The sequence below is a fragment of the Heteronotia binoei genome, chromosome 5 (genome assembly GCF_032191835.1).
Source record: "Heteronotia binoei isolate CCM8104 ecotype False Entrance Well chromosome 5, APGP_CSIRO_Hbin_v1, whole genome shotgun sequence".
Taxonomy (NCBI): Eukaryota; Metazoa; Chordata; class Lepidosauria; order Squamata; family Gekkonidae; genus Heteronotia; species Heteronotia binoei.
In genome coordinates this window covers 40,133,274-40,159,737 of record NC_083227.1, presented here as the reverse complement: position 1 = coordinate 40,159,737, position 26,464 = coordinate 40,133,274, and the positions used below count along the sequence as shown (strand labels likewise).

General features: G+C 45.1%; 2 protein-coding genes across 2 annotated transcripts in view; both read right to left on the bottom strand.

Annotated features, from left to right (window-relative positions):
* Nucleotides 1–3,577, bottom strand: part of MGAT1 (alpha-1,3-mannosyl-glycoprotein 2-beta-N-acetylglucosaminyltransferase) — a 39,763-nt gene extending 36,186 nt beyond the window's left edge. The window contains exons 1-2 of the mRNA XM_060239239.1: nucleotides 3,461–3,577; nucleotides 2,009–2,549 (exon numbers count right to left, since the gene is read on the bottom strand). The gene's annotated coding sequence lies outside the window, so the exon portion shown is untranslated. The remainder of the gene's footprint in view (nucleotides 1–2,008; nucleotides 2,550–3,460) is intronic.
* A 17,529-nt stretch (nucleotides 3,578–21,106) lies between these two features.
* LOC132571458 (carbohydrate sulfotransferase 5-like) lies at nucleotides 21,107–22,294 on the bottom strand. Its single transcript, XM_060238253.1, has one exon. The coding sequence runs from the start codon at nucleotides 22,289–22,291 to the stop codon at nucleotides 21,158–21,160; it is 1,134 nt and encodes a 377-aa protein (XP_060094236.1). The 5' UTR covers nucleotides 22,292–22,294; the 3' UTR covers nucleotides 21,107–21,157.
* Between the last annotated feature and the right edge of the window lie 4,170 nt (nucleotides 22,295–26,464).

Sequence of the window (26,464 nt, the reverse complement as noted above, 5' to 3'; positions counted from 1 at the left end):
ACATCTATAGCACATGGCCAAACTCAACTATCTCTGTTGTTTGGTGCCACCAACTGGGTCTTTCACATCACCTGCTGCTAGGTCCTTTAATTGGAGATGGCAGGCATTGAAACCGGGATCTTCTACATGCCAAGCAGATACTCTGTCACTTAGCCATGTCCCCTCTCTCATGAGCCACTTACAGCAAATGACCATGAAAATACCAGACGTCAAAATGAAATTGAGGTCCATCAGTGGATATTAGCCACAGCGTATTGATGGAACTCTCTGGGGCAATGATGTTCTGTATTCTTAGTGCTTGGTGGGGGGGGCACAGTGGGAGGGCTTCTTGTGTCCTGGCCCCACTGATGGACCTCCTGATGGTGCCTGGGTTTTTTGGCCACTGTGTGACACAAAGTGTTGGACTGGATGGGCCACTGACCTGATCCAACATGGCTTCTCTTATGTTATGTTCCTTGGTGCCATGAATCCTGCAATTTGTTATACCCTGCGCTATGAGCTGATTTCAAGATCTTAGCCCCTACAATGAAGGCACTGCAATACTTTAGTCTGCATGCCTCCCCCAACTTCTCATTTTTGCTCTGACTATCTCCTCCCTCTGAGTCCTATTACTGTCCTTACAATTCTGGTCCCATGACTATCCCTTGCTGTTCACTTTCAGTTCCCTTTACTATTTTTAAGATCCTCAACATCAGCTCTCCTGAATCATCAAAATTTCTGTTCATCTCTCCCATCCTACTCCTGCTACACCAGTACCAAGTCTTGCAGACTTCAACAGTACGCTTTCTAAGACAGGAAGCGTGTGATCTTTATAATCTCTAAAAGATCTAGGCCCAGAAGGACCACTTTTCCTTATATCAATCTGGCTGGTGTCAAGTTCATTCAGGAATACCTTATCGCAAGAGCCTGCAGTCACCAAACTGTGGAACCTTTTCCTCATGAAGACATGGCTCTCCCCTTTTATTTTCTTAATGAGAAACCAAAGCAATTTACATCATTCTCCTCCATTTTATCCTCACAACAATCCTGAGAGGTAGATTAGGCTGAGTGTTCAAGGTCTCCCAACAAACTTTGTCGCAGAGTGGGGATTCAAACCTGGGTGTTACAAATTCTAGAAACCACTATAACACACAGACTATTGCTTGCTGATGATTAAGTGACATCTTTAAAAGTGCCCTTTTCTGAACTACCTTTGTTATTTAACTGTAACTGTGTGATGGGATGAACTAGAGATCTTTCGACCTGCTTTAAATTCTATACTGCTCACCTAATCTGCTTTGAATTGATTCTGCACTGCTGCTAATATACTACGAACCAAATGCCTCTATTCGATTTCATCTTGCTTCTAATTGTGTTTGTTACCTTGCTGTTTTTAAGAACTTTCACTTTTTATAAACTAGTAAACAACCAAAACACATTCTTACAATGGACCAAACTGGACATCCCTTATACTGATCTAGGATATATGGAAGCAAAGGAATCAATACACTCATAACACTTTTCCCACATGCTCATCCTCCACATGAAAACTGTTAGCTACCAACTTCCATATAACTGTACACAATTGGTACAAGAAAGTACACCAATACAGTGAGATTGTTCAAAAATCTCTCATTCTTTCCTCTGCAAAAGGACTAGCACATTTAAAGCAAGACTGCCAAATCAAAGGCAATCATGAGGAAAAAATATGCATAAATCTCTTATTCAATGTACTAGGGCAGAAGTGTGATCCCAGCAGAGACAAAAGCAAAGAGAACTAGAAACTATGAAGTGAAGCCTAAATCCCAATCACAGGTCCTTCCCAGCCCAACTCACAGTACACTCTAATGTGAGGTCTAAAAGCTTAGGGCTTAATCCATTTATTTCATGTTTGAGTAATATCCTGAAAGCAGAGTGCATAATGCCTAAATAAAAGAATTAAGCAGGCTAACAGAAAGTCTGTTCCAATGTATAACAAATGGAGACTATCCATGCACTGTAGCTCTCCCTCCAAGATAAAGACTCTCACCTGACAGGTGGCATCTTCACACAGATGCAGGGTGGCCACCCTAAAGTTCTTCTCTCTTGGGGGAGGGGGGGTCTTTTGGCACCCCCCTCCCCCTTCAAAGACTCCACTTTGAAAAATCAGTGCAAGAGGATCTCAGAAAAGGTCTTGTTGCTTCTTCAACTGCTTGTACAAATCCCTTTAGCTGGAATGCAGAAGAAAAAAAAGAGTTGTTTTGTAGTCCCCTCTACTGACTCAAGAAGTGGCAGTCTGGTCTTCTGATGTCAAAATAATGTACACCTCCTGCAGAATCTCCCATCACACTTGGGGGGGGGGGTATCCTGTTCTTTAATAATGCCCCAGTACCTCTTTGCCATCAGTATGCATTTGTTCTCCACAGTTGGTGTTCTCACACGCAGTTTTCTTTTAAGCGTAGGAGTTTTTATCAAACGCAGTCTAAAGAAGGCATTATGCTCTCTGCTGGATTTAAACTGTCCAAGTGTGATCTCCCGGAAGGAGGCAGAATGCAGCACCTCCTGTTTTGTCAGCCTCAGCCACCATGCTCCTGTATAACAAATAAATCTGGATTAGAAATTACCTTTTGCTCTCCAAACCCAATAAAGTTGATTGCTGCTGCTATTATTACCTGGATTATGAGCTGGCCTGGTAAGTTTCCCTAGACCCAGATCTACTGCTTCACACTGTCTCTGCTCAACTAAAAAAACCATCAGTCCTACCTAGAATGAGTTGTAACACTACATCAAAACCCAGAAGCACTCTTCTCTCCACCTGCCTCTAAAGCATTCCATTTCCCCTGAATACAAACACACACTACAGAAGAGTGTCAGCCTGAAAGTCAGAAGGAACCAGGTTTCTCTAATAGTGTAGCCTTTGCTTGAATAGGGAGAGGACTGCTTGACACTCTTCTCCTTTCCTATATATAAGCAAAAACAAATACCACATAACACCTTTTATTTGCAGCAACCAAAATGACAAATGGCAATGCAGGCCTTTAGGTTTTTATATTTTCTTTGGACTGATGCAGTTACCTCCTTCCTCTTTAGACATCAGTGTACTATATGCATAGATGGGGAAACAGTCAAAATTGTTAGTCCAGGGCTAGGTGGACAGTTAGGCAGAAGCAGTTTACCACATGCTAAATGACATAGACAGCCACGCACATACACTGATCCTCTTCTCACCGGGTCCTTTTCGAGACCCGTTTCAAGGCTTTTCCTTAATCCTTCCCTGCCTCAAGTCGTCCTCACGTTCACCTCCCCCGTCCCTCCCGCAGCCGTGTGAAATAAAGTCTGACAGACCACACAGCCAGAGGATTGCGCTTTCCCCGGCCCCCTGTCCCTCGCGCGCCCCTGTAGCCTTCCCTCTCCCCTAGCTCCCGACCTCGTCTCCCTCTGCGCGAGGAAAGGCACTCGCGTCTCCCCCTCGTCTTCTCCCCTTTCCCCTCCACGCACTGACCAAGAGCAACAGCAGCAAACGCCTGCCAGCACCAGAATTCCAGCCACTTCCGCCTGGCAGCGCCGGAAGCGAACCCATGGCAACCAGCTGTCCCACCCACCCCCGCTCTCGGCTTCCCATTAGGCCGCGCCCACCTTCCCGCCTCCTACAGAGAAAGTCGTAGACGCAGCTTGTCGGTGGTTTCCATGGCACCCGCTTATCTCAAGAGCAGCCACGCCCCTTTCCATGTCCAAGCGAGGGAGCTCTCTAAACAAGGAGAATACGATCTCTCATGACTTCCTCCATCCAACACCTGACACGTCGAAAGCAACGCCTCTTCGGGATCAAGGGGAGGGGTCGAAACGGGTCCATGGGCTTTAGTCGCTGTTGTGCGCGCACGCTGTGAAACGACGTAAATGCCTCGGAACGCGTGCCGAACGTCTCGAGCCGCCTTCTAGCTCTGTCCGTCTAGGCCACGCCCACGTCGCCCTGCCCCTTGTCAATCACTGCGGGGCTGGAGCTTTAACTCACCCACGTGCCTCTCCTGCCCCCTAACGGCTCAGAATGGGGTTTTAAACTTGAGCACGAGCGTAGAAACCGTTCAGTAGCAAAGACAGGAGAGACTCTAAAGCAGGGGTGTCAAACGTGTAGCGCCGGAGGCGAATTAGGCCCCTGGAGGGCTCCTATCCGGCTCCTGAGCAATTGGCTGCTATCTGCTTCCTTCTTCCTCTTTCTTGCTTCCTTCAGCAAAACAAGGCTTGTTTATTTGCACAGTACCTCCAGAGCAAAGCCTCTATTTTCTCCATTGGCTGAGGCTTTCAAGGGAGGGAGGGATAGTTCTGCTCTTTCCTTCCTTTCCCCAGGGAACCAGAAGGGGGAGGAGCCTCAGCCAATAGAAGGCAGAGAGGCTTGGTTCAGTAACTGTGCTGTGCAACTGAGAAAGCCTGGATTGCATGGGAGAAATACGAAGAAAGCACCTTTAAGACCAACAAGTGTTAATGTTTTAAGCATGTTGTAAGTTTTTAAAAAAATCTTAGTGTTTGTCTGTGTCCTTTATAAAGTTTATATCTATGCTACTTGGCACTACATTTTATGACACACATGGCCCGGCCCAACAAGGTCTCATATATGACAGATTCAGCCCTCATAACAAATGAGTTTGCTCTAAAGCGTCTTCCATATGAATTACTTAAATTACCTTCCAAGCTCCCTCTTTGCATAGTGCATTAAATAAGATGGAATCGCCCAGCACTTTCTGTTGAGTCAGGTAAGGACGTTTGGAAATACGCTGAAAAATGGGAAGATGAAGTGATCAGTGGACAGATGAAGATGGGTAGCTGCAGGAAGGAGCAGAGAACTGGAAGAAGCTGCAGAAGACACAGCAGCAGGAAGGAGAAAAAGTCCAAGTAGCACCTGAAAGACTGACAAAAATTGCTGCAGGGTAGGAGCTTTCCTGAGTTACTGCTCACTTCTTCAGATATAGCTGGAAGTCCAAGTCCTATATCATGGAGAGTGGAGGGATTTCAGGTGCCAAATGACATTAGCAGGTAAAAGACAATAGCAGGAGTGGAGGCAACTGATACCACCAACGGCAGAATTGGAGTTTGTTTTTGGACTTTTATGTTGTTTTTAGATTGTTATATTGTCTTATATGTATTTGATTTTAACCTTGTATTATTGACTGTTGTTACCTGCTCAGAGCCCATTCGGGAAAGGGCGGGCTATAAATTGAAAATAATAAATAAATAGGATTAGGTGTGATATGCAGCGAGGTAGTAGGAGTGGAGAAATCAGCATTGGTAATCAGACAAACTTAGGTCTTGATTCAATCCTGGTAGAGGCATTGTCTTGAGCATCAGTATCAGTTGCAATTCGGCAGTCTCTGGAATTCCTTTGTAAGATAACTGCTACTTTAGATCAGCAGCTGAATATCTTGGAAGGTTAAAATGTTCCCCCACTGGTTTTTGAATGTTGTGGTTCTTGATGTCATACTTATGTCCTTTACTTCTTTGTCAGGCACTGGCCTGTTTGTCCAATGTAGAGGGAGGAGGGGCATGGCTGACGTGAGGATGAGCAGGGGAATGAACTTGAGATGGTATAGCTGATGTTGCTGGGCTCACTGATGGTGTTGCACTTTTTTCATTGTAAAAGTTATTTGCACTTTAATTCATCTAGGAACTTTCTGCACAGTATGTGACTTTAAAACTTTTTTGAAGACTTTAGAGACTGGTTTTTTCCACTCATTATATGAGTTACTTAGTATATGAATTGTGAGTGTATTTGTATGGCATTTCATCTGAATGGCTGTTATATGTTTCTACTTATGTGAAAATTATTAATGACAAATACCATTATTACGAACATTTCATCAGATTTATTCAGAACAATATATCTGGGCATTGTATAAGATTTCAGCATTTGTTATTTTGTTCACAGTTTTTTTCTGTCTGACTCTGACCCCACCTGGAGGCTGGCAACCCTATCCAAACCACTAATGATGGCATAGGTATTATCCACTGCCATTCATGCTGTTGCCATTTGTAATCTGCAGAATATTTGAGCTATTTGCCATGTATGAATGATTTAATGGATTGTTGAAGCTTGTAGAAGCTTTGTGTGAAACAGGGCAATATGCGCCTCCCTGTTGTGATCTTGCGCTATGCTACTAATTGTCCCTACACTGGCGTTTGCTGGAAGAAGCTTTGGAGCACTGGACTCTTAATTCACGGCTTGACCAATTTCTCTCCTGGACCTCTACTGCAAAGAATATGAACTTTTGTGATAAATGAAAGGACTTTGGTTTTGGGTGAAAATTTGATTGCACTTCTGTTTAAGTATTATTCTGATAAATTTGATAATTTTTTTTTCATATTTGAGGCTGGTTTTTCGTGGATGCCTTTCAGCTCTGTCCCTGCCCCACCTGGAGGCTGACAATCCTATCCAAACCACTAATGATGGCATAGGTATTATCCACTGCCATTCATGTGTGATTTTGGCATTTGGTTGAGGACAACAAGGGTTCCATCTACTGGCACTCCTTACTCCCTGCCTTCCCTGCGGATTGAGGTTTAACTTCTGAGTGAATGGCTATACGATTAGTCATCCCAAAGTTATCTGAGCAGTACAAGATCTAGCCATGGAAAGGGGCAATCAGGCATCTCTGGCAGGTATGCTGCATTTTGACAGGCCTTTCAAATGTATCTTTCCACAGCGGCCAGACACAGAGATGTTTAGCAGGTTGAAGGCTTTCCTCGCATTGCCATGCCAGGACAAAGCAGAAAGAAGACAGTAACTGTGTGCTTCAAGAACTTAACTGGGGACTTCAGGCACTGTTGTTACTGCAAACAGAGTCCATGGGCAAGGCTCTTCCAGAAGGCACCCAAATGCTGCCTTTGTTCTCCAACCACTCTCCTTGAATGACGCCTATCAACAGTGCTAAGAGCCTGCTTCAGCTCTAAGAGGTCTGTAAACAATTCACTGTGGAGTGAACAGTCAGACTGTGATGACTGAGCTCTTTCCCCTGCAGGCGTTTTAATTCTTTCACAGCCTTTTGCTTATTCAAACAAACAAGGAAACCATGAGAAGGGGCCAGGAAAGTTCTCTGGAGCTCAGACTTCCTTTATATGTTGCATCTGAGCAAAATAAGGTTTTCTGACATACAAAGACTCGGGTCATTATGCAGATATTAAACTGAATTCACAGGCAGGTCTGCTGTTTCCTTTTAAGTCAACTGCAACAAAAGCTCTCTATCACCTTTTCTCCAAGGAGCTCAGGGCCACCCTATGAAGTAGTTAGGCTAATGGACTGTGTGATTAGTTCAGTGAGCAGCACAGGGATAAGGGCTGATGCACCCATTCGCTGATCTTAGACAGTCACCTAGGGCCCAGCCCTGGGGGTCCCTGAATTAAATCACACGGGAAGGCGTCCAGGAGTGGAAGGCCGGTGATTCCTTCTGAGCACTCTCCTGATCATGAGGAACTGCCAGCAGAAGCAGCCCGATCAGTCTCCCCCTCCATTTAAAGAGCCTGCTGACCATCTGGTCGGTGGGGTCTTTAAATAGTGCAGAAAGGGCAGCGGCTACTCCTGCTGCTGTTCCCGTGTGATCTGAATTGCTAGTGGGGGTGGCCTTCAAGATTCAAAGCACACAGGAAGAGTGGCAGGAGCAGTTGCTGCCCTTCCTGCCCAATTTAAAGACCCCACCGACCAGCTGGTTGGCAGGCTCTTTAAATAGAGGGGGAAGCTGGCCTGGCTGCTTCTGCCAGTGCTCCCACATGATCGGGAGAGCACCCAGGAGCAGGCATTAGTCTCCTGGGCAATTTAAGAACATAAGAGAAGCCATGTTGGATCAGGCCAACGGCCCATCCAGTCCAACACTCTGTGTCACACAGTGGCAAAAAAATTTATATATACACACACACTGTGGCTAATAGCCACTGATGGACCTGTGCTCCATATTTTTATCTAAACCCCTCTTGAAGGTGGCTATACTTGTGGCCGCCACCACCTCCTGTGGCAGTGAATTCCACATGTTAATCACCCTTTGGATGAAGAAGTACTTCCTTTTATCCGTTCTAACCTGTCTGCTCAGCAATTTCATCGAATGCCCACGAGTTCTTGTATTGTGAGAAAGGGAGAAAAGTACTTCTTTCTCTACTTTCTCCATCCCATGCATTATCTTGTAAACCTCTATCATGTCACCCCGCAGTCGACGTTTCTCCAAGCTAAAGAGTCCCAAGCGTTTCAACCTTTCTTCATAGGGAAAGTGCTCCAGCCCTTTAATCATTCTAGTTGCCCTTCTCTGGACTTTCTCCAATGCTATAATATCCTTTTTGAGGTGCGGCGACCAGAACTGCACACAGTACTCCAAATGAGACCGCACCATCGATTTATACAGGGGCATTATAATACTGGCTGATTTGTTTTCAATTCCCTTCCTAATAATTCCCAGCATGGCGTTGGCCTTTTTTATTGCAGATGCACACTGTCTTGATGTTTTCAGTGAGTTATCTACCACGACTCCAAGATCTCTCTCTTGGTAAGTCTCTGCCAGTTCACACCCCATCAACTTGTATTTGTAGCTGGGATTCTTGGCCCCAATGTGCATTACTTTGCACTTGGCCAGAATTTAAAGGCCTTTACTAGGAGCAGGAAGGGCAGCGGCTGCTCCTGGATGCCTTCCCATGCAATTTAAATCGCCCAGGAGGGAGGGGCAGTCCCCACCCTCCCAGCCTAGGGCATCAGCAAGCCTGGCAGCAGTCCTGAGATTTGAATCCAGGTCTCTCCAGTCTGCCACCAGCCATTACACCAAGGGGTCCCCAACATAGTGCCCAGTGACACCTTTCCTGATGCCCACCAAGTATTTTCTAGAAAGTGGGCAGGGACAGGTGGAGCTTTTGCCCAATAGGGCTTCTGATGGAGCACTGAAGATCTGATTGACTGTGCAGGCTTTAAAAAAAATTGCTTCAGCAGCAGATGCTACTTCAGTATAAGGATTTTCTCTGCATGACTGAAGGTAAGTTGTGTGTAAACCAGAAAACTTTTAAACAATATGTTCATTTAAAAAAAAATCCTGCTAAGCAGAGTTTCTGCCTGGAGCGTTGAAGAGAGTTGTGCATGAGCTCACTCTTTGACATTCCATGGTTGACTCAGCCTCCTATGAGAAGCAGAGCTTTTTTGGTAGCAAAAGCCCAGAAGGAACTCATTTGCATATTAGGCCACACCCCCTGACACCAAGCCAGCCGGAATGGCATTCCTGTGCATTCCTACTAAAAAAAAAGCCCTGGTGAGAGCCATTTTGTGATTGCAACCATCAGCCTACATGACAATTCCAAAGGGGCTGGCAGGCTCCAAAACATTGGGGACACCCTGATTACACCTCTGCTCTTTCTGCGATTCAGCAATCTTTTATGCAAATACTTCCATTGTGGATGCATGGGCCTCTTTCTTTCAAAGTTAAGTTGATGCCTCCTGACCTGGGAATCCCAACAGACATCTTTCCAAACTGAAAGGAAGGGGGTGAACTGGGAAAAGACTGGGCCCAGTATGCAATGCTATGGATCCACATCCCCAGCCAGGTGGAGGTTCTCCTTAGTCACTATGACTAGTAGCCATAGTGATAGACATAGTAGCCACTGATAGACATCCTCCATGAATCTATCTAATCCCCTTTTAAAGCTATTCATTCCTGTGGCCATTACAACATCCTCTGGCAGTGAATTCCACATTTTAATCACTCTCTGTGTAAAGAAGTAAGGTTTTTTCTCTTGCCTTCCAGAAATAAGCTCCATTCAATGTAAAATGCAAGACAATCATGTTAGCACGAAATACACTTTATGCTTTCATTTATTTATGAATATATAGCATTGTTGAGCAACAGGCTGCATTTCAGGGCCATTTTGCACATTCTGCAGAGCCAACCTAGATTCATCAAGCCCTCCAACGTCTCCCCCATCCTGCTCTCTTTTTCCCACCTCCTTCTCTCTGTCCTTGCACCACGCCTATAAGAGAGCCATAACCTGCTTTGGGGTCCAAACCATAGTCTGAATACTGATGGAAAGTGCCACCAAGTTGCAGCCAATTTATGATGACTCCATAGGATTTTCCAGGCAAGAGGCAAACAGTGGTAGCTTGCCATTGCCTACCTCTGGGCAGCAACACAGTCATTGTTGGTGGTTACCCATCCAAGTATAACCAGGACCAACCCTACTTAACTTCTGAAATCTGACAAGATTGGGCTAGCCTGGGCCAGAACAGTCTGAGTACTACCACTTAATTAAAGCATTAAAGTGAGATGCATAACTGGAACTGTCAAACTTGTATATTATGCAAGGATCTTACTGCATAGTGCTGTCAAGAACAATTGTAATACAAAGTCACAACCTGTCCATATGATGAGGTTTGCTTAATGTGGTTCCTGCCAAATCATGAAACTCTCCTTAGCCACACTTAACCATCTGGGCATTTTACTATTTTCCTCCCTGCATTTGTCTCCCGACATAGAGGCTTCCAATTTGTGCTGAGGCTCATTCTTGCCTGTGGTCTGGTCTGGGTGATACTGTTAACTTCTCCCAATGGGCAGGCCTAGTTACAACTTCTTTGACTTTCCTTGGATTTGTTGTTGTTATTCGGTTCCACAGTCGAGTCTGACTCTTTGCGACCCCATGGACAAATTCATGCCACCATCCTCCAAAGTCTGCTCAAATTTGTTCTTTTTTTGGTGTTAATTCTAGAAGGTATTATAGATCTTCATAGAACTGGTCCACTTCAGCCTCTTCTGCATCAGTGGTTGGGGCATAGACTTGGATTACCGTGATATTGAATGGTTTGCCTTGGATATGGACCGAGATCATTCTGTCATTTTTGAGATTGTATCCCATTAATGCCTTCCTCACTCTCTTGTTAACTATAAAGGCCACAAGATTTTTTCTACAGGACTCTTGCCCACAATAATAGATGTAATGATCCTCTGAATTAAATTCACACATTCCCGTCCACTTTAGTTCACTGATTCTCAAGATATCGATGTTCAGTCTTGCCATCTCTTGTTTGACTACATCCAGCTTACCTTGATTTATAGATCTTATATTCCACGTTCCAATGCAGTATTGTTCTTTGCAGCATCGAACTTTCCTTTCACCATCAGACACATCCACAGCTGAGAATCCTTTCGGCTTTGGCCCAGCTGCTTCACTCTGTGGTACTTGGACTTGCCCTTTGCTCTTCCCCAGTAGCATATTGGGCACCTTCTTGACCAGGGAGTTTCTTTCATAATTTTGATTTTAGTCCCCTTAATCATAAACGATTGTTCCCTAACCTCTCTCCAAACTCTCTCTTTTATACCTTTCCGGACAAATTTCAAATGTACCTCTCTAGGTAAACCATTATTTTTAGCATACTGAGTATGGACTCTATGAACATAATCTATTTCCTTATCTACTTCATCCTTTTTCAGGTCCAATATACCCATCAATGCTTCCACCATTATCTTGGTTAAATTCTCATTTTTCTCCTCTGGTATGTTCAGAAATCTGAGAATATAATCTGCTTGGCCCATCTCAATTTGGGTTACCTTTCCAATAACTTCTTCCTGTTTTTGCTCAATATCACCTACATGGTTCTCTGTTAGTTTGAGTTTATCTTCAATGGACTTCGTGATTTTGACTACCTCTGATATGTCTTTTTTGGTATCTTTGAACTTATTATCCAAGCCTTCCAATTTGTCCGCTAGTCCCTCCATCTGAGAAGTTAGAGTCAACTGCATCTGATTCAGTGCATCCAAAAATGTTTGTTGTATATCTTTGAGGGCATCCTGTGATATTCCTGCTCCCACTGATTTCGGTTGGCCAGGTGACAGTTTTGACTTAACTTGCTGAGACATTTTTATAACCTTCACAGGTAATTTTAAATTTAAAAGAGTTTATGAAGATCTTGACCAGACCCTGTATCCACCTATCGTATACAGTTATGCTATGGGAGAACCCCGACAGACACCACCTGGTCTAGGACCATAACCCTTGGACTTAGACTTCAGGCTAGAGATCTTAACTCTTAAACTTATGTTTAAACTCTTCTCAGCTCTTCTTCTTAATCCAATTGAACTGCTAAAGATACCTCCTTTAAACTCCCTTCCTTGTTTTAAGTACTTTAAATACTTTACACTAAAGCCACAGCTGGACAACGCCCCCCCCTCAGGAAAAAAAAGTCCACAAACCCCAGTCCTTGGCGGTAGGACACTTAAATTGTCACTACTGCTTCCTCTTCTTCCGCAAACTTTCGACCGCCCCGCCGGACGTCTCTCTTGCCCCAACAGCACCACCGTCCGACAGTCCCACCTTTTATGTCAGCTACCAGATTATAACACTTTAGACTCTCAAACACAGACTCCGTCACTCAGTCACTCCGTCTCTCCGTCACTCCATCTCACCATCTCCTCGTTTCTCCACGCTTCACTCTCGACTCCGCCCCACTCCACTCTGCTCGACTCACTTCAGCCTTATGCTGAGTCTTTTTATTCTTCAGGCTGCTAACAAAGGAACTCAAATGACTCACTGCTTTGTAGTTACACCACTACTCCACGAAAGACTCGAGCCCAGTCCGCCCACAGTCACTCCGCTCGACCTTCTTCCTCTGTGCCAACAAAAAAAGCAGCCTGTCGGTCACTTCCGGGTTCCTGTCCTGCATCTCGACCTGTGTTATTAGTGACAGGCTGCTTCAGCGGGCTGCCGCGCCGGCCCCCTGGGTCCCACAACGATGGGACCAATGCCACAGGGACGGGCTCGAAACACTCTATAACCCTTCAAAAGAACAGCAGTCTAGCTCGCTTCCCCCGAGCCCTGCCGCCATAAGCCTCAAGGGGGCTCATTTTGCGGCATCTCCCGGCGGGAGGGTGGCACCCGCACGGGACACATATCAAATGAAAGAGGGGGAGCAGGGCTATCAGAAACAGCCGGCGGAGGGAGTCGGGAGCCCACCCCACTGGGGGATTCACACCCCGAAAGTGATGAAGGTGGCGCAGATAGAGCCAACAGAGCAAACGGGGGTGGACACTTGCCTATTAAACACAGACGGTAAACCTCCTAACACAGAAGGGAAGAGGAGAGAAGAGGGATAACCAATTGCTCACCCAAAGAGACAATAGACACGCAGGAGAGCACACAAAAGTTGGTCTGGAGATACATTCTCTCTCTCTCTCATTTTAAAGATACTAGTTGTAAATAACTACTTTGCAATAGTCCCATCCCTCATATTTTAAAACAATAAAGCTCTTACCAAAAAAGAAGGATGTGGAAGGAAAAAAGATGATCTCCAACTTCTTTTAAAAATAATACTGGGGAAAAAATGCATGCTCGTTTCATCTCTCACATCTTGGTTTTCCCCTGTTAATTGCCTAAAATGCTTCAAGGAGCCCAAGTCAGAGGGCAGAGGAGTGTCTTCCCCCTTTTCCATAAAGATCAAAAGTGGATTTTTTTTTTTAAGTTCCTAGATGAGGAATATACAATAACCATTCATATCACAAAGGGGAGGGGATGGAATTAAATGAAAGAATACACAGAAAAACTGTCCATCCAGCAAAAACAACAACATTTTTTCTCTTTTAGGATCTCCAGCCTTAAATGGTTAACCTGTATCAGACTCATGAGAAACTAAAACCCACTGCTAATCAACATTTTTTTAGAATATTATACTTTGCATTTTTCTAGTCCTGTTACATATTTTTATATCTTAGGAAAAGCTGGAGGGAGGGGTAAGAGAGAGAGAGAACACCTACATGGATTACATAAACACTATAACTTCAAAAATGTAAGACAGAATTCATGCCCTCTCATAAAAGCAAGACAGGTTAAAAGAAAAAAGCTAGTTTTTCTCAACTTAAAGTGTAAGAAACATTCATCTTCTAATAAAATCTACAAATTTAGAGGACAAATGTACCACTCTCACAGCTTTTCCTTAACTGAAGAACAACAATAAACCTTACTCTCTCACAAAACAACAAAAGAATCACAAGAAAGCTTCAGTGGCAGCTTTGTGTCATTAGTGCGCAATGAGAAAAGATGAGAAAGCATACACTATGTTGACACAAATGTGGCTTCCCCTTTAGATCCTACATCTCCTGAAAGCTTTTCTGTTAAACTTCTCTCTAGGAGGGAGGGAGGAAGGAAGAAATGAAGGAGGGAGGGAGGGAAGGAAGGGAGGGAGGAAGAAAGGAGGGAGGGAAGGGAGGAAGGAAGGAGGGAGGCCTGGCTGTGGCTGCCCCGCCGAGGGGGGAGGGGGTCCGAGGAAGGAGGAGGAAGGAGGAAGGAAGGAAGGAAGGAGGGAGGGAGGGAGGGCGGGGCAGCCGCAGCCAGGCCACCGGGCCTGCAGGGAGGGCGGGGCGCCTCGGCTCCCAGCTTGAGCCGGCTGAGGAGGAGGCGGCCGAGCCCACCGACCCGGGGCCTCCCGCCACGCCGCTGCCGCTACCGCAGGCACCGCCGGCCCGCCTCCCGCTCCGGCCACCGCTGCCGCCGCCATTGTCCCTCCGCCGCCTCCTGCCGCGGGCCTCCCGCGTCGGCCTCTCCGCCGCCTCCCCCTCCGCCACCATCGCCGGGGCCCTACGCCGCCCACTCTCCTGCCCCGCGCATGCCCACTCTCCTGGCCCCGTCGCCAATCACCGCGCGCATGCGCAGGGACGCTCGCTCACTCGCCCCCTTTCCCGCCCGCGCGGCCCTCCGGCTCCTCTCACTGGCTAAACTGGGACTTCTAATGGTCCCGGGATAGCCAGCCCGGGAGACGGGAATTTGGAGGCAGGAGCGGGACTTTCCCGGGTGGTCGGGACGATCTGGCCACCCTACTGTGGGGCCCTTGGATGACCAATGCGTAAAAGGATTACTGAAAGAGGATAAGGAAATGGCTGAGAAACTGAATGCATTTTTTGTGTCTGTTTTCACTGTGGAAGATGAGAAGTGTTTGCTCACTCCAGGACTGCTGATTTCAGGAGGGGTGTAGAAAGACTTGAGTCAGACTGAGGTGACAAGAGAGGAGGTCCTGTGACTGATAGACAATTTAAAAACTGATAAGTCGCCAGGCCCGGATGGCATACATCCAAGAGTTATGAAAGAACTCAAAGGTGAAATTGTAATCTTTCATTAATTTGTAATCTTTCATTGAAATCTGCCTCTGTTCCTGAGGACTGGAAGGTAGCTAATGTCACCCTCATCTTTAAAAAGGGTACCAGAGGAGATCTGAAAAATTACAGGCCCAGTTTAATAGGTTTATTGGATTTCCAGGTACAGAGTACAGGGAGGAGAATGGGAAAAAAGGGAAGGGTACAAGAATTTTAAAAAATTTCGCAATATTTCTACTTATACAATGCTCAGTTCATATCATCATTAGTATCCATGATCTTATAATATTAATTGCAAACTGATCTTCTCATTTAATAATACAATACAACAATAGAATAGTCCTTGATATCTCTTGAAGCTCCGACAAGAGTATAATTATATATGGCAAAAAAATTCATAAATTACCTTGATTGATTTATTTTGGAAGTTTATATATCACAACATAACCAGTTATATAATGGTTCCCAAATTTTCTTAGTTTCACAGAGATTGGCATCTCTCAGTCTGGCTGATAGTGCAGCTATTTCTGCAGATTATAAAAGCTTAGATATTATTTCCTCTTTTCTTGGAATTTCTTGATGTTTCCAGTATTTGGTATATATTATTCTAGCTGCAATATTAAAAACAATTTTGTCTGTCTGGAATAATCTTCTGGCAGTATATTTAATAAAAAGAGCTCTGGTTGGAGTCTAATTTGTATTTTCAGAATCTTTTGTAGTAGCTCATGGACCATCTTCCAAAAAGTTTTGGTACTGTCACATAACTACCAGATATGGTAAAAAGTTTCAATATATATAATTTTCATTGATCTGGTCATTTTTATATTACATTTCCACACTTTCTCCCAAACTTCTAAGTCTGTATTATGACCCAAGTTTTGAGCCCACTTGACCATGCAGCCTTTAACTATCTCATCTTGCATCTTTAAATTTAAAAGAAGATTATAAAATTTTGTTATTAGCTTTGTTTCTGGTCCAAACACTATCTTGTCAAAAGGTGATTTATCTTTAGCAAAGCCAATCGTTTTATCTTTTGCAAATCTAGATTTGATTTGTAGCTTCGTCCACCAGTCTAGTATAATCTCTTGTTGGCTTAGTTCATCATCTGTCTTTAATTCATCTAAATCAGAAAGAAGAGAGTCATATCTCTATATTTTTTGTAAGTCCACCAAATTCGGTTGTGTAAATGCTTCTATGGGAGAGACCCACTTTGGAATTTGTTTGTATATTTGCAGTTTTAACCAACTCCAGACCTGAAGTAAAGAGCTTTTTATTTCATGATTTTTGCAACTTTTGTAGCTTTCTGGTTTTGCATACCAAAGAAACGCATGCCATCCCCGGTTTAGATCTGTACCTTCTAATAGTAATAATCTTTTATCTCATAACAGAATCCAGTCTTGCAGCCAAACCAGGGCAGATGCCCTATAATAAGTTTGCCAGTCCGGCAGTGCCAAACCTCTTTCTTTGGAGTCCTGTAGTACCTTGAGCCTTACTCTTGGCTTTTTATTTTGCTATATGAATTTAGACACCAGACTATTCTACTCCTGAAAAAAAGGCCTAGAAAGTTTAACTGGGGTCATTTGGAATAAGAAAAGAATTTTTGGTGGAATATTCATCTTGATTGAAATTACAGGCCAGTTAGTCTGACTTCAATACCAGGAATATTAGTGGAGACTGTTATCAAAGAGAGAATTAGTAGGCACATTGATGAACAAAAATTATTGAGGAAGACTCAGTATGGGTTCTGTAAGGGAAGATCTTGTCTCACTAACCTGTTAGAGTTCTTTGAGGGGGTGAACAAACATGTGGACAAAGGAGAGCCAATAGATGTTGTTTACCTTGACTTCCAGAAAGCTTTTGATAAAGTTCCTCATCAAAGGCTCCTAAGTGAGCTCAAGAGTCATGGGGTAAAAGAACAAGTCCTCTTGTGGATCAAAAACTGGCTAATTAATAGGAAAAAGAGTGAGTATAAATGGGCAATTTTCTCAGTGGAGGGTGGTAAGCAGTGGGGTGCCACAGGGCTCAGTACTGGGTCCGATGCTTTTTAACTTGTTCATTAATGATTTGGAGTTGGGAGTAAGCAGTGAAGTGGCTAAGTTTGTGGAAGACACTAAATTGTTCAGGGTGGTGAGAACCAGAGAGGATTGTGAGGCACTCCAAAGGGATCTGTTGAGGCTGAGCAAGTGGGCATCAACATGGCAAATGAGGTTCAATGTGGCGAAGTACAAGGTAATGCACATTTGAGCCAAAAATTCTAACTATAAATACAAGTTGATGGGATGTGAACTGAAGGAGACTGACCAAGAGGTCAGGTAGATAACTCACTGAAAATGTCGAGGCAGTGTGTGACTGCAATAAAAAAGGCCAATGCTATGCTGAGAATTATTAGGAAGGGAATTGAAAACAAATCAGCCAGTATCATAATGCCCCGGTATAAATCAATGGTGTGGCCTCATTTGGAGTACTGTGTACAATTCTGGTCACCGCATCTCACAAAGATATTATAGCATTGGAAAAAGTCCAGAAAAGGGCAACTAGAATGATTAAAGGTTTGGAACACTTTTCCTATGAAGAAAAGTTAAAATGCTTGGGGCTCTTTAGCTTGGAGAAACATCGACTGAGGGGTGACATGATAGAAGTTTACAAGATTATGCACAGGATAGAGAAGATAGATAAAGAAGTACTTTTTTCCCTTTCTCACAATACAAGAACTTGCGGGCACTCAATGAAATTGCTGAGCAGTCGGGACAGAACAGATAAAAGGAAGTACTTCTTTACCCAAATGGTGATTAACATGTGGAATTCACTGCCACAGGAGGTGGTGGTGGCTACAAGCATTACCAGCTTCGCAAGGGGATTGGATCAACATACAGAGCAGAGGTCCATCAGTGGCTATTAGCCACAGCGTATTGTTGTAACTCTCTGCCTGGGGCAAGTGATGCTCTGTATCCTTGGTGTTTGGGAGGGGCAACAGTGTGAGGACTTCTAGTGTCTGGCCCCACTGATGGACCTCCTGACGACACCTGGGTTTTTTGGCCACTGTGTGTACAGAGTGTTGGACTAGATGGACCATTGGCCTGATCCAACATGGCTTCTCTTATGATCTTATTACCTAGACACTCTTCCTCTTCCTGACACAAGCAAAGCAGCCCATCTTGTAGTGATGCAGTTCTTTCTTTCTGTCTTTCCCAAAACCCATTTTGGCTCCCCAGACCACTAAAACCTCTAAAAAAAATCATTAGAGGTGACATCACTTCAGATGGTCATTAATAGCACTGGAGATGCTTTGAACATGCCTGATTTTAAAAAGAAAAAAGATCCCCTATACTAAGCCTGTTAACATGACTGAGTAGAATTTAGCAGGTAGTCTGAATAATTCCAGGCACAGCTTTGCAGTAAACAAAACTGAATGTATTATGAACTGGGATTGAACTTGGACTGCAGTTTACCACTCTGCACCTCAGGGTACAGTGATAGGTAGGTAGGTAGGTAGGTAGGTAGGTAGGTAGGTAGATAGATAGATAGATAGATAGATAGATAGATAGATAGATAGATAGATAGATAGATAGATAGATAGATAGATAGATAGATAGATAGATAGATAGATAGATAATCTACCATTTATTGATGACTGCTATAAAGAACTTGTCCTGACCCAGATAGCCCAGGCTAGCCAAATATTTTGATGTGAGACAGCCAAAGAACACAGAAAGGCAGGCAATGGCAAACCACCTCTGGTCCTGTCATCTCTTGCCTTGAAAATCTTAAGGGGGCTGTCAGTCAGCTGCAACTTGAGGGCAGAGAGGACTGTCATGCCCCAAGAAAAACGAAAGCAATGAATCATGCTGAAAGAAGGCAAACTATTTTAAAGGGATAGTAACTCTGGGGAACATTAGAAGCCATAGAAGATAGTTTGGTATTAGAATTATGTTTTAAGCAGGAAAAAAAAATTCCACACAAATTAGGTATTTTAAAAATACAGAAAAATAACACAGAAGACAATGGAACTTATTTATTACATTTCATCCATCCTTTTAAGAGCTCTCAGTAGTTTACCTTGTGTTCTTCATCTGTGTTTTATCCTTATAACACCTCTGTTTGGTAGGGATAGAAGAGAATGTCATGTCTAGCCTTGGGCTTACCGTTTGTCTGGTTCTGTCTGGTAAATTCCTGCCCATGTGGCCGCATTTGCATGAGGGCTCTAATGCCTACTTAGCTGCTCATTTTACAGGTGCAACACAAGCCTGAGGTTCTTATGGGATTAGAACTGATCCAGGCAATGGAAATCAGTTCAGTTGGAGAAAATGGCCACTTTGGAAGGTGGACTCAATGGTATTATATGAAGTCCTGCCCTTCTACAAACCCTGATCTCCTCAGGCTCCACCCTCCAAATCTCCAGGTTTTCCCCAGCACAGAGCTGGCAACCCAACTCCACACAGGGATTTTCTCCCTGCTTTTCCCTTGTCACCTTTAGCAGGCTTGCCCCCACTGTTGTGTTTTTTTCAGTTGATAGAAGGAATTATGCCACACAGGGCCAGCGTGTGGGAGTAGGCAGGGTAGGCAGCCACTTAGGGCGCCGCCCCGCCTGGGGGCGCCATTGAGCACTCTCCCTCCCATGAGCCGGGCTGGGACTTGTGTCCCACGTGCCTTGCAAGGCGCACGGGACGTGACCTTCGGCTCCCCCACCCCGATCCCCCACCCCTGCAATGCAGGAAGGCTGAGTGGGGCAAGGGGTTTGCGTCCAGCACACCTTGCAAGGGGCATGGGAGGCAACCATCAGCTCCCCCACCCCGATCTGGGGAAGGGGCTTGCATCCAGCGCATCTTGTAAGGCGCACGGGAGGCGACCGTCAGCTCCCCTGCCCTGATCAGCCTTCCTGCAATGGGTGGGGAGCGTTTTGTGGAGGCTGCCCAAGGCTCAGGCGGCCTCCGCAAAGTCAGGTAGGGGGGAAGTGCTTTGCAGAGGCTTCCCGAGGCTCGGGAATCCTTTGCAAAGTCTGGCAGGGGGGAGTGCTTTGCAAAGGCTTCCCGAGATTCAGGCAGCCTCTGCAGTCGGGGGGGGGGGGTGTCAGATCACCAGTCTGACCAATGATGATGACGACATCATCATGATGTCATCGGCGCACATGAATTTAGCTACAATGGGGTGGGTGGGCGGAGGAGCAATATCTAGCCTGGGGCGCTGGAAACTCCAGCACTGGGCCTGATGCCACAGTGGTAAGAAATTATAGCAATATATATGCACTACCAGTTAAAAAAAAAACAAAGCAAAGCCAAAGACCAGCTGATAATGGGGAAGAGGAGAAGACTGGTGGGCCTGAGGTGAACTGGTGTCAGCTATAGATGGGGAAGTGAGAGAATGTAAACCATCCCATCTGGACGCTCTCCAAATTCACTTTGAGTACAGTCCTTAAGGAAAGTTCATACCAAAGCAGATTTGGGGAACTGCATAGTGGAGTCATAGCGGGAAGAAGGGGGGACCACAAGGTGGACTTTTTTTTTTTAAAAAAGTGCCCAATTTAAAACTGTTGAATTGGAGGGCGAGAGATCAAGAACTGCAGACTGAAGTTCCAACAGGTGTTTAATGTGTTTCCAAAGTGAAAGCTAGAAACCAGCTTTGAAAAGTAAATCTGTAATCCTGTATTTGTGGATTGATCCTGAAGACAGTACAAGAAGTATACATAGATGTGCGTATTCCTTAGAAATGCAGAGGCATTTCTTTATTCAAAAAGGAAAGGGACATGAAGGAGTTGGCCTTCTAGAGACTGTCCAGACAAAACCAGAACACTGACACTCAACATTCACCCTTTCATGCAGCACGAAACCTCTGTAAGGAGGGCAGCAGGGGCAGACAAGAAGTTCTGCCATCCTCCAGGTATGTCATGGAGATCTCCTGGAATTTAAACTGATCTCCAGACTACAGTAAGTAGATTCTCTGGAGAAAATGGCTGTATTGGTGGAGTCTATGGCATTATACTCTGCAGAGGTTCCCTCCAAAAACCCTGCCCTCCCCACATTTCCAGGAATTTCCCAGTCTGGAGTTGGCAGCTTTAGCAGACAAGTCTTGTTTGCCCTCCTCACTCTCCCTCATGTGATTTCTACAGTTCCCTTGCCTGGGATTTAATCTCTCTTTCTGGGAAGGACGAGACTCAATGTCAAATCTCTCTGCTCCTCCTCTGACTCCACTTGTCTATAACCAAAGACTTGCATGGCCTCTTGGCAGATGTTTTGCACTTCTTTCACCTTCTGAAAGTCAAGGTGCTTCCTCCAAGCCTGAGATACCACATTGGCATTTTTCTGTATCCCCAAGGGATTGAAATCGGATCGGTCAGTGTTGCTGGTGGGCCAGTGAGTTATGTTGTACACCCAAGCCTTGAGCCTACGGGAGGAGGTCAAGCCAGTGAAACGGTACCACTCAGCCAACTGCCCAGAGGGGTCCCTCACTAAGTCTTCATACCGTGTTAGGAGATACCGCTGACGCAGAGCTAGAGGCATTTGGTACAAGGCTGTGAGGTACATCTGGACCTGGCTGTGGCAGACCTTGCGCATGACTACAGGGGTGCTGGGAGTGACATTTAGGGCATTGCTGATGAGCACATCATCAGGGAGAAGGGAGACAACCTGACGGGAAGCGTACACAGCCCGTGGGTCCCTGACCAAGTGTATAATGCGGAGATTGAGGGAAGGATCTATCAGGAGTGGATAAAGTGCCTCCAATTGGAAAAAACGTACAGTCTTGACCACAACATGGCTGTAAGTGGTGCAGGCCTCTGAAATCATCTCTATAGGGGTTTGTCCACAATGGGCTTTACAGGCCTCTATATCTATGATGTCAGAGCGGTTGAAGGCTTTGCAGACTGGAGGAGAGCACAAGGCCCGGCTCATGGGCCACATGAAGAGATGGTATACCTTGCTGGGAAGCTGCATGTAGGAGAAGAGGGCCGTCATGTCGCACAGAAATACGGAGCGCAACAAGTCCCTCAGCGGCCCCTGGAGAAGTTCTGGGCTGCCCCAGGGCATGCTATGCCACACATGCTTGGTTGGCTCCATCAAGTAGAAGACGTCTGGGTTCTGGTTGAAAAGCTGGCCTGCAAAAGTGGATCCAGAGCGCCAGGTAGAGAGAATCAGCACATGGTTCTTGTTGGGAGCACAGACTCCCTGGTGCCACTCAGGTCTTCTCCAAGATGAGAACATGAAGAGCAGGAGCAAGGCCAAGACAATGAGAATATGGCAAGTGTTGAATCTAATAAGCATCTTTCTAGGCTCAAGAGGTGCCTACAAGAGACAGAACGAGAATCAGAAACACATTCCTCTGGGCACGGTCAGACACACAGAGTACTATGGACATGTTGCTCTTCTATAGCATCTTTGCAGCAGCTGTGATAAAACACAAGTTTTGCATGCAGGAGTTCCCAGGTTCAGACCTTGGTGACTCTCGTTAAAGCACTTTGGGTAGAGTACTGAGTGGTGGGGAGCTCTTTGTTTAGCTAAGACTCAAGAGGGCTACATCCTCTGAGAACAGACTTCACTGAGCTAGAGGCTATATGGTCATTCACCATCTGGATCTCCTCCAGCTTTTCTATCTAGTTTCCAAAACTTGCTATGGTACAACCTTTCCAGGAAGATTGTCAGGAAGGTGCTCATTTCCACACTTTCACATGTTAACACTGTTTCTTTGCCATTCCTTTCAGCACCTGCCACTCCCAGAAGTAAATTACCTTTTTAAAAGAAAACACTATAATGATATACCTACTATGCCTACGGCTTTTTAAATTGGCGAAAGATTGCCAAAAACCGAGGAGAGGATGGGTGGAGGGAACCCTGTGCAGCAACAGGCGTTTGACCATAATGAATGTATGCCAATCTGTCCTGAATTAATTGTTGAGAAGTATTGCTGTATGAACAGATTTTCCTTGTTAGGTCCTGACTTTGATAAAATTCCAGGAGAAACAAGGAAGAAGTTGACAGCTTGACAGACAGGGCTTTAAGCCTCTCAAGCCTTCCCTGGACGGGGCACTAAATTTGTATGAGTTCTTGACTTAAGGACTACTTTGAGAAGGAACAGCCAAATTGAACAATTTTTTCAACTGTAATCTTGACATCAGAAGAGGATTTTTCCTCAGCTTTTTTGGCACTCTAGTTTGAAGGAAATTGACTTCTTTGTACTTCTATGAGACTTATGCATTTCTAGGAGGCTTTTCTAAAGTATTGATATACTGTATATCATATACATTGGATCAATATGATTATATTTAATGAGATCATTCATGATTCCTAATTGATATTGGTACAGTGCTTTTCGTTATATAGAGTTGCGTTTTTGATAGTGCTGTAACCTTCAGGTAGTGACTGGAGATCCCCCACTATTACAACTGATCTTCAGGTGATAGAAATCAGTTCATCTCAAGAAAATGGCTGCTTTGGAAGGTGGACTCTATGACATTAATACCCCACTGAAATCTCTCCCCTCCCCAAGTCCCGCCTTCCTCAGGCTCTACCCCCAAAATCTATAGGTATTTCTCAATCCAGAGCTGGCAACCTGACTTGGAACCCTTTGTGGTCATATGTGCAAGAGTAACAGTAAAAGCCAGAAAAAGGGAATCTCTCTAGAACTGGTGGTCACCTTGGGGAATCCCTTCAGGAGAAGCTCTGTGAAAACCTGTACAAATAGATTATTGACTTTATTGCTAACTGGATTACTTGCCACCAGAGTTTTTATGACTAGGCACAGTGCCCAACTGATACTTGGCAGGAACTGAGAATAGTGATGGCAGGAATTCAGCTGCTTGGGGGGGGGGGGGGGAGGTATGATGTACATGTTGAAAGCCCTGAGGTAAGAAAAAGAATGTCTAGCTAGAGAATGAGGCCTTGTATTTTCTGGGATAATTTGATGCAGAGTAAAATGTTAGCACTTAAGAGACCACCAGACTGTTCTGCAATGTTGAGAGACAGCTAAAAGAAGTGCTGGATAGAAAATGGGCAGAGAGCCGCTGGGCTATGGGATCTGTTAGCTCAGCAATCTTGAATGAGAAGATGGGGGCTGAGAAAAACATAAGGCATTTCAAGATGGAGGAGGAGCTTGCTGTGTCTGCAAAGTTTAGTTCAAGGCAGTCCTCTACTTGACTGTTTTTCTTATTACCTGAGAGAGTGAAAGGAATTGAAAAACAGGAAAGAAAGGTTTTTAAGAAGTTTCACAAGCGGGTGAGAATTTGAACACTTATGAAGCTGCTTTATATATACTTAGGCCATTTGTCAGTCAAGGTGGGGCAAGAAACCTGTCCTGAGTAGTAGCACCTTTCCAGAATCTCTACCTTGTATTTGAACGTTTTCAACCCAATATATTTAGAATTGAACCTAGGGCTTTCTGCGTGCATAGCAAATACTCGGCCACTGAGCCACAGTCCCTCCCCTTACATTAGGTGCAGGGTTTTCCCCAGTTCTTTAAAAACCACCAGTGTGGAGTAAAGTATCTATATGTTACATGTACCTAAAGCATTTGTACCCTGCCTTTCTCAAAGAACTCAAGGCAGCTCTCCTATTGAAAATGTAGGTCAGACAAATCGACAGGGGTGGAAACAGGGAGGTTTTTTAGAACAGGAAGTTTTGGTAAAGTTTATCAGGATATAGATGCAAGCTTAGGAGGTAAGATTCTTTGGGAGATGTATAGCTCATCAGTGCAGTTTGGAGAGAAACCCTTGTGATTGCAGTCTCAGGTTCCCAGCGGAACAGATGATGGGCTTCAGGAAAACTATCCTTAACCCAGCCTCCTCACTGGAGTAGGAGTGAACATACTGCATTGCCTTTCAGCAGAGAGAAAGCAGGAAACAAAATGATGTTTTCCTTGTCAGAGCCAAACTACACTTTTTACTGGGGCTCTGTGGTTGGATTCTCTGATGTGTGTTAGCCTTTGAACATAGCGTTTGGGATGTGGATACGCATCACAGCTACAGAGGTGGTTAACGCTTACACACACACACCCATGCTGCCATTTCTGCTCTAGTCTTTTATAAGGAACAAGGCAAGTACCTTTTTTTTACCCATTGTTCCCCTACCCCACCCAAGTTAAGATCAACTGGGGGAGACAGCATGAAGGGAAAGAGTTGAATTATCCCTTTCCTCAGCACCAAGGCCTTAATCCATGTTGTCCTCCCCACCCCCCGTGGCTTTTTTTTAAGGCTATTTATTTAACACATTTTTATCCTGCTGAGGGCAGCAAATACAGGTCTCCTTTCCTCCTGTTGTCCTTACAACAGCCTTGAGAAATAAGTTAGCCTGGGAGAGAAGGTCTAACCCAACGTCACTGTAAATTTCATGTCACAATAAGAATTTAAGACCAGACCTCCCAAGATTGTAGTTCAAAATTCTCATCACTTTACCACCCATTAGGGATGCCAACCTCCAGTGACTTGGGGGACCTAGGGATCCCCCCTAAATGAAACATCTCCAAACTACAAGATCAGTTCTCCTGGAGAAAATGTCCACTTTGGAGGGTGAACTCTATGATATTGTACCCCACTGAAGTCCCTGTCCTCCCCAGGCTCCATCCCCAAATCTCAGGGAGCTTCCCAACCTGGACGTGGCAACCCTACCTGTTGTGTATTGGAACTGGAGTTTGGCCTTAGGGCCAGCAGAGACTTGGCTGAGCTTGAGACCTTAAAACAATAGCCACTGAGATTCAGAAAGGAGGCCCATCAGGGATCGCTAGGCCAGCTATTAACCTATAGTTGTGTGTGATGGGATTATGGTAATGGAATTCAGGAAGGAGGCCCATCAGGGATCATTAGGCCAGCTATTAACCTATTGTGTGTAATGGGATGATGGTAATGGGTTTTTGGGTGGGGAAATTTGCATGCGCATAAGCAGGGCTGTTGGTCCTGCCAGACAGTTCTGTTCCTATCTCACTATGCTGAATCACTGAATAAAGAGCTATTTCTTGGGCGTCCTCATGCTTTGAACAGTACATTTTACTGGTGACGAGGATGGGATCCTGGTGAGTGAGGAGCCCCGACCATCGGCACCACACTGTGTATCGCTGCACTCTGCATCCAGCACCACACAACACATCGCCGCTGCTGGACGACATGGCTGCCGCTCCAGGACACTTCGATGAGTACAACGCCACCACCGAGGACTGGGAATCCTACGCCTCCCACTTTGCTTTCTTCCTGGAGTCTTCAGACATCACGGATGAGGCAAAGAAGCAGGCCACCTTCTTCCATGTCTGCGGTTGCTCGACATTCGAGATCGCCTGTTCCCTGCTGGCTTTGGCCGACCTCAAAGACACACCGTCCGGACCATCTTGAACCAGCTTCAAGAGCACTTCATGCCTCAACCCTCCATCATAGTGGCCCACCATGTGTTCTACGGAAGGAACCAGGCAGTGGGTGAGTCAATTACTGCTTTCGTTTCAGCTCTCTGAAGGGTGGC

What these genes read in the sequence shown, in the direction of transcription:
- LOC132571458 (XM_060238253.1), bottom strand. Translation starts at nt 22,291, where the DNA reads ATGCTTATTAGATTCAACACTTGCCATATTCTCATTGTCTTGGCCTTG.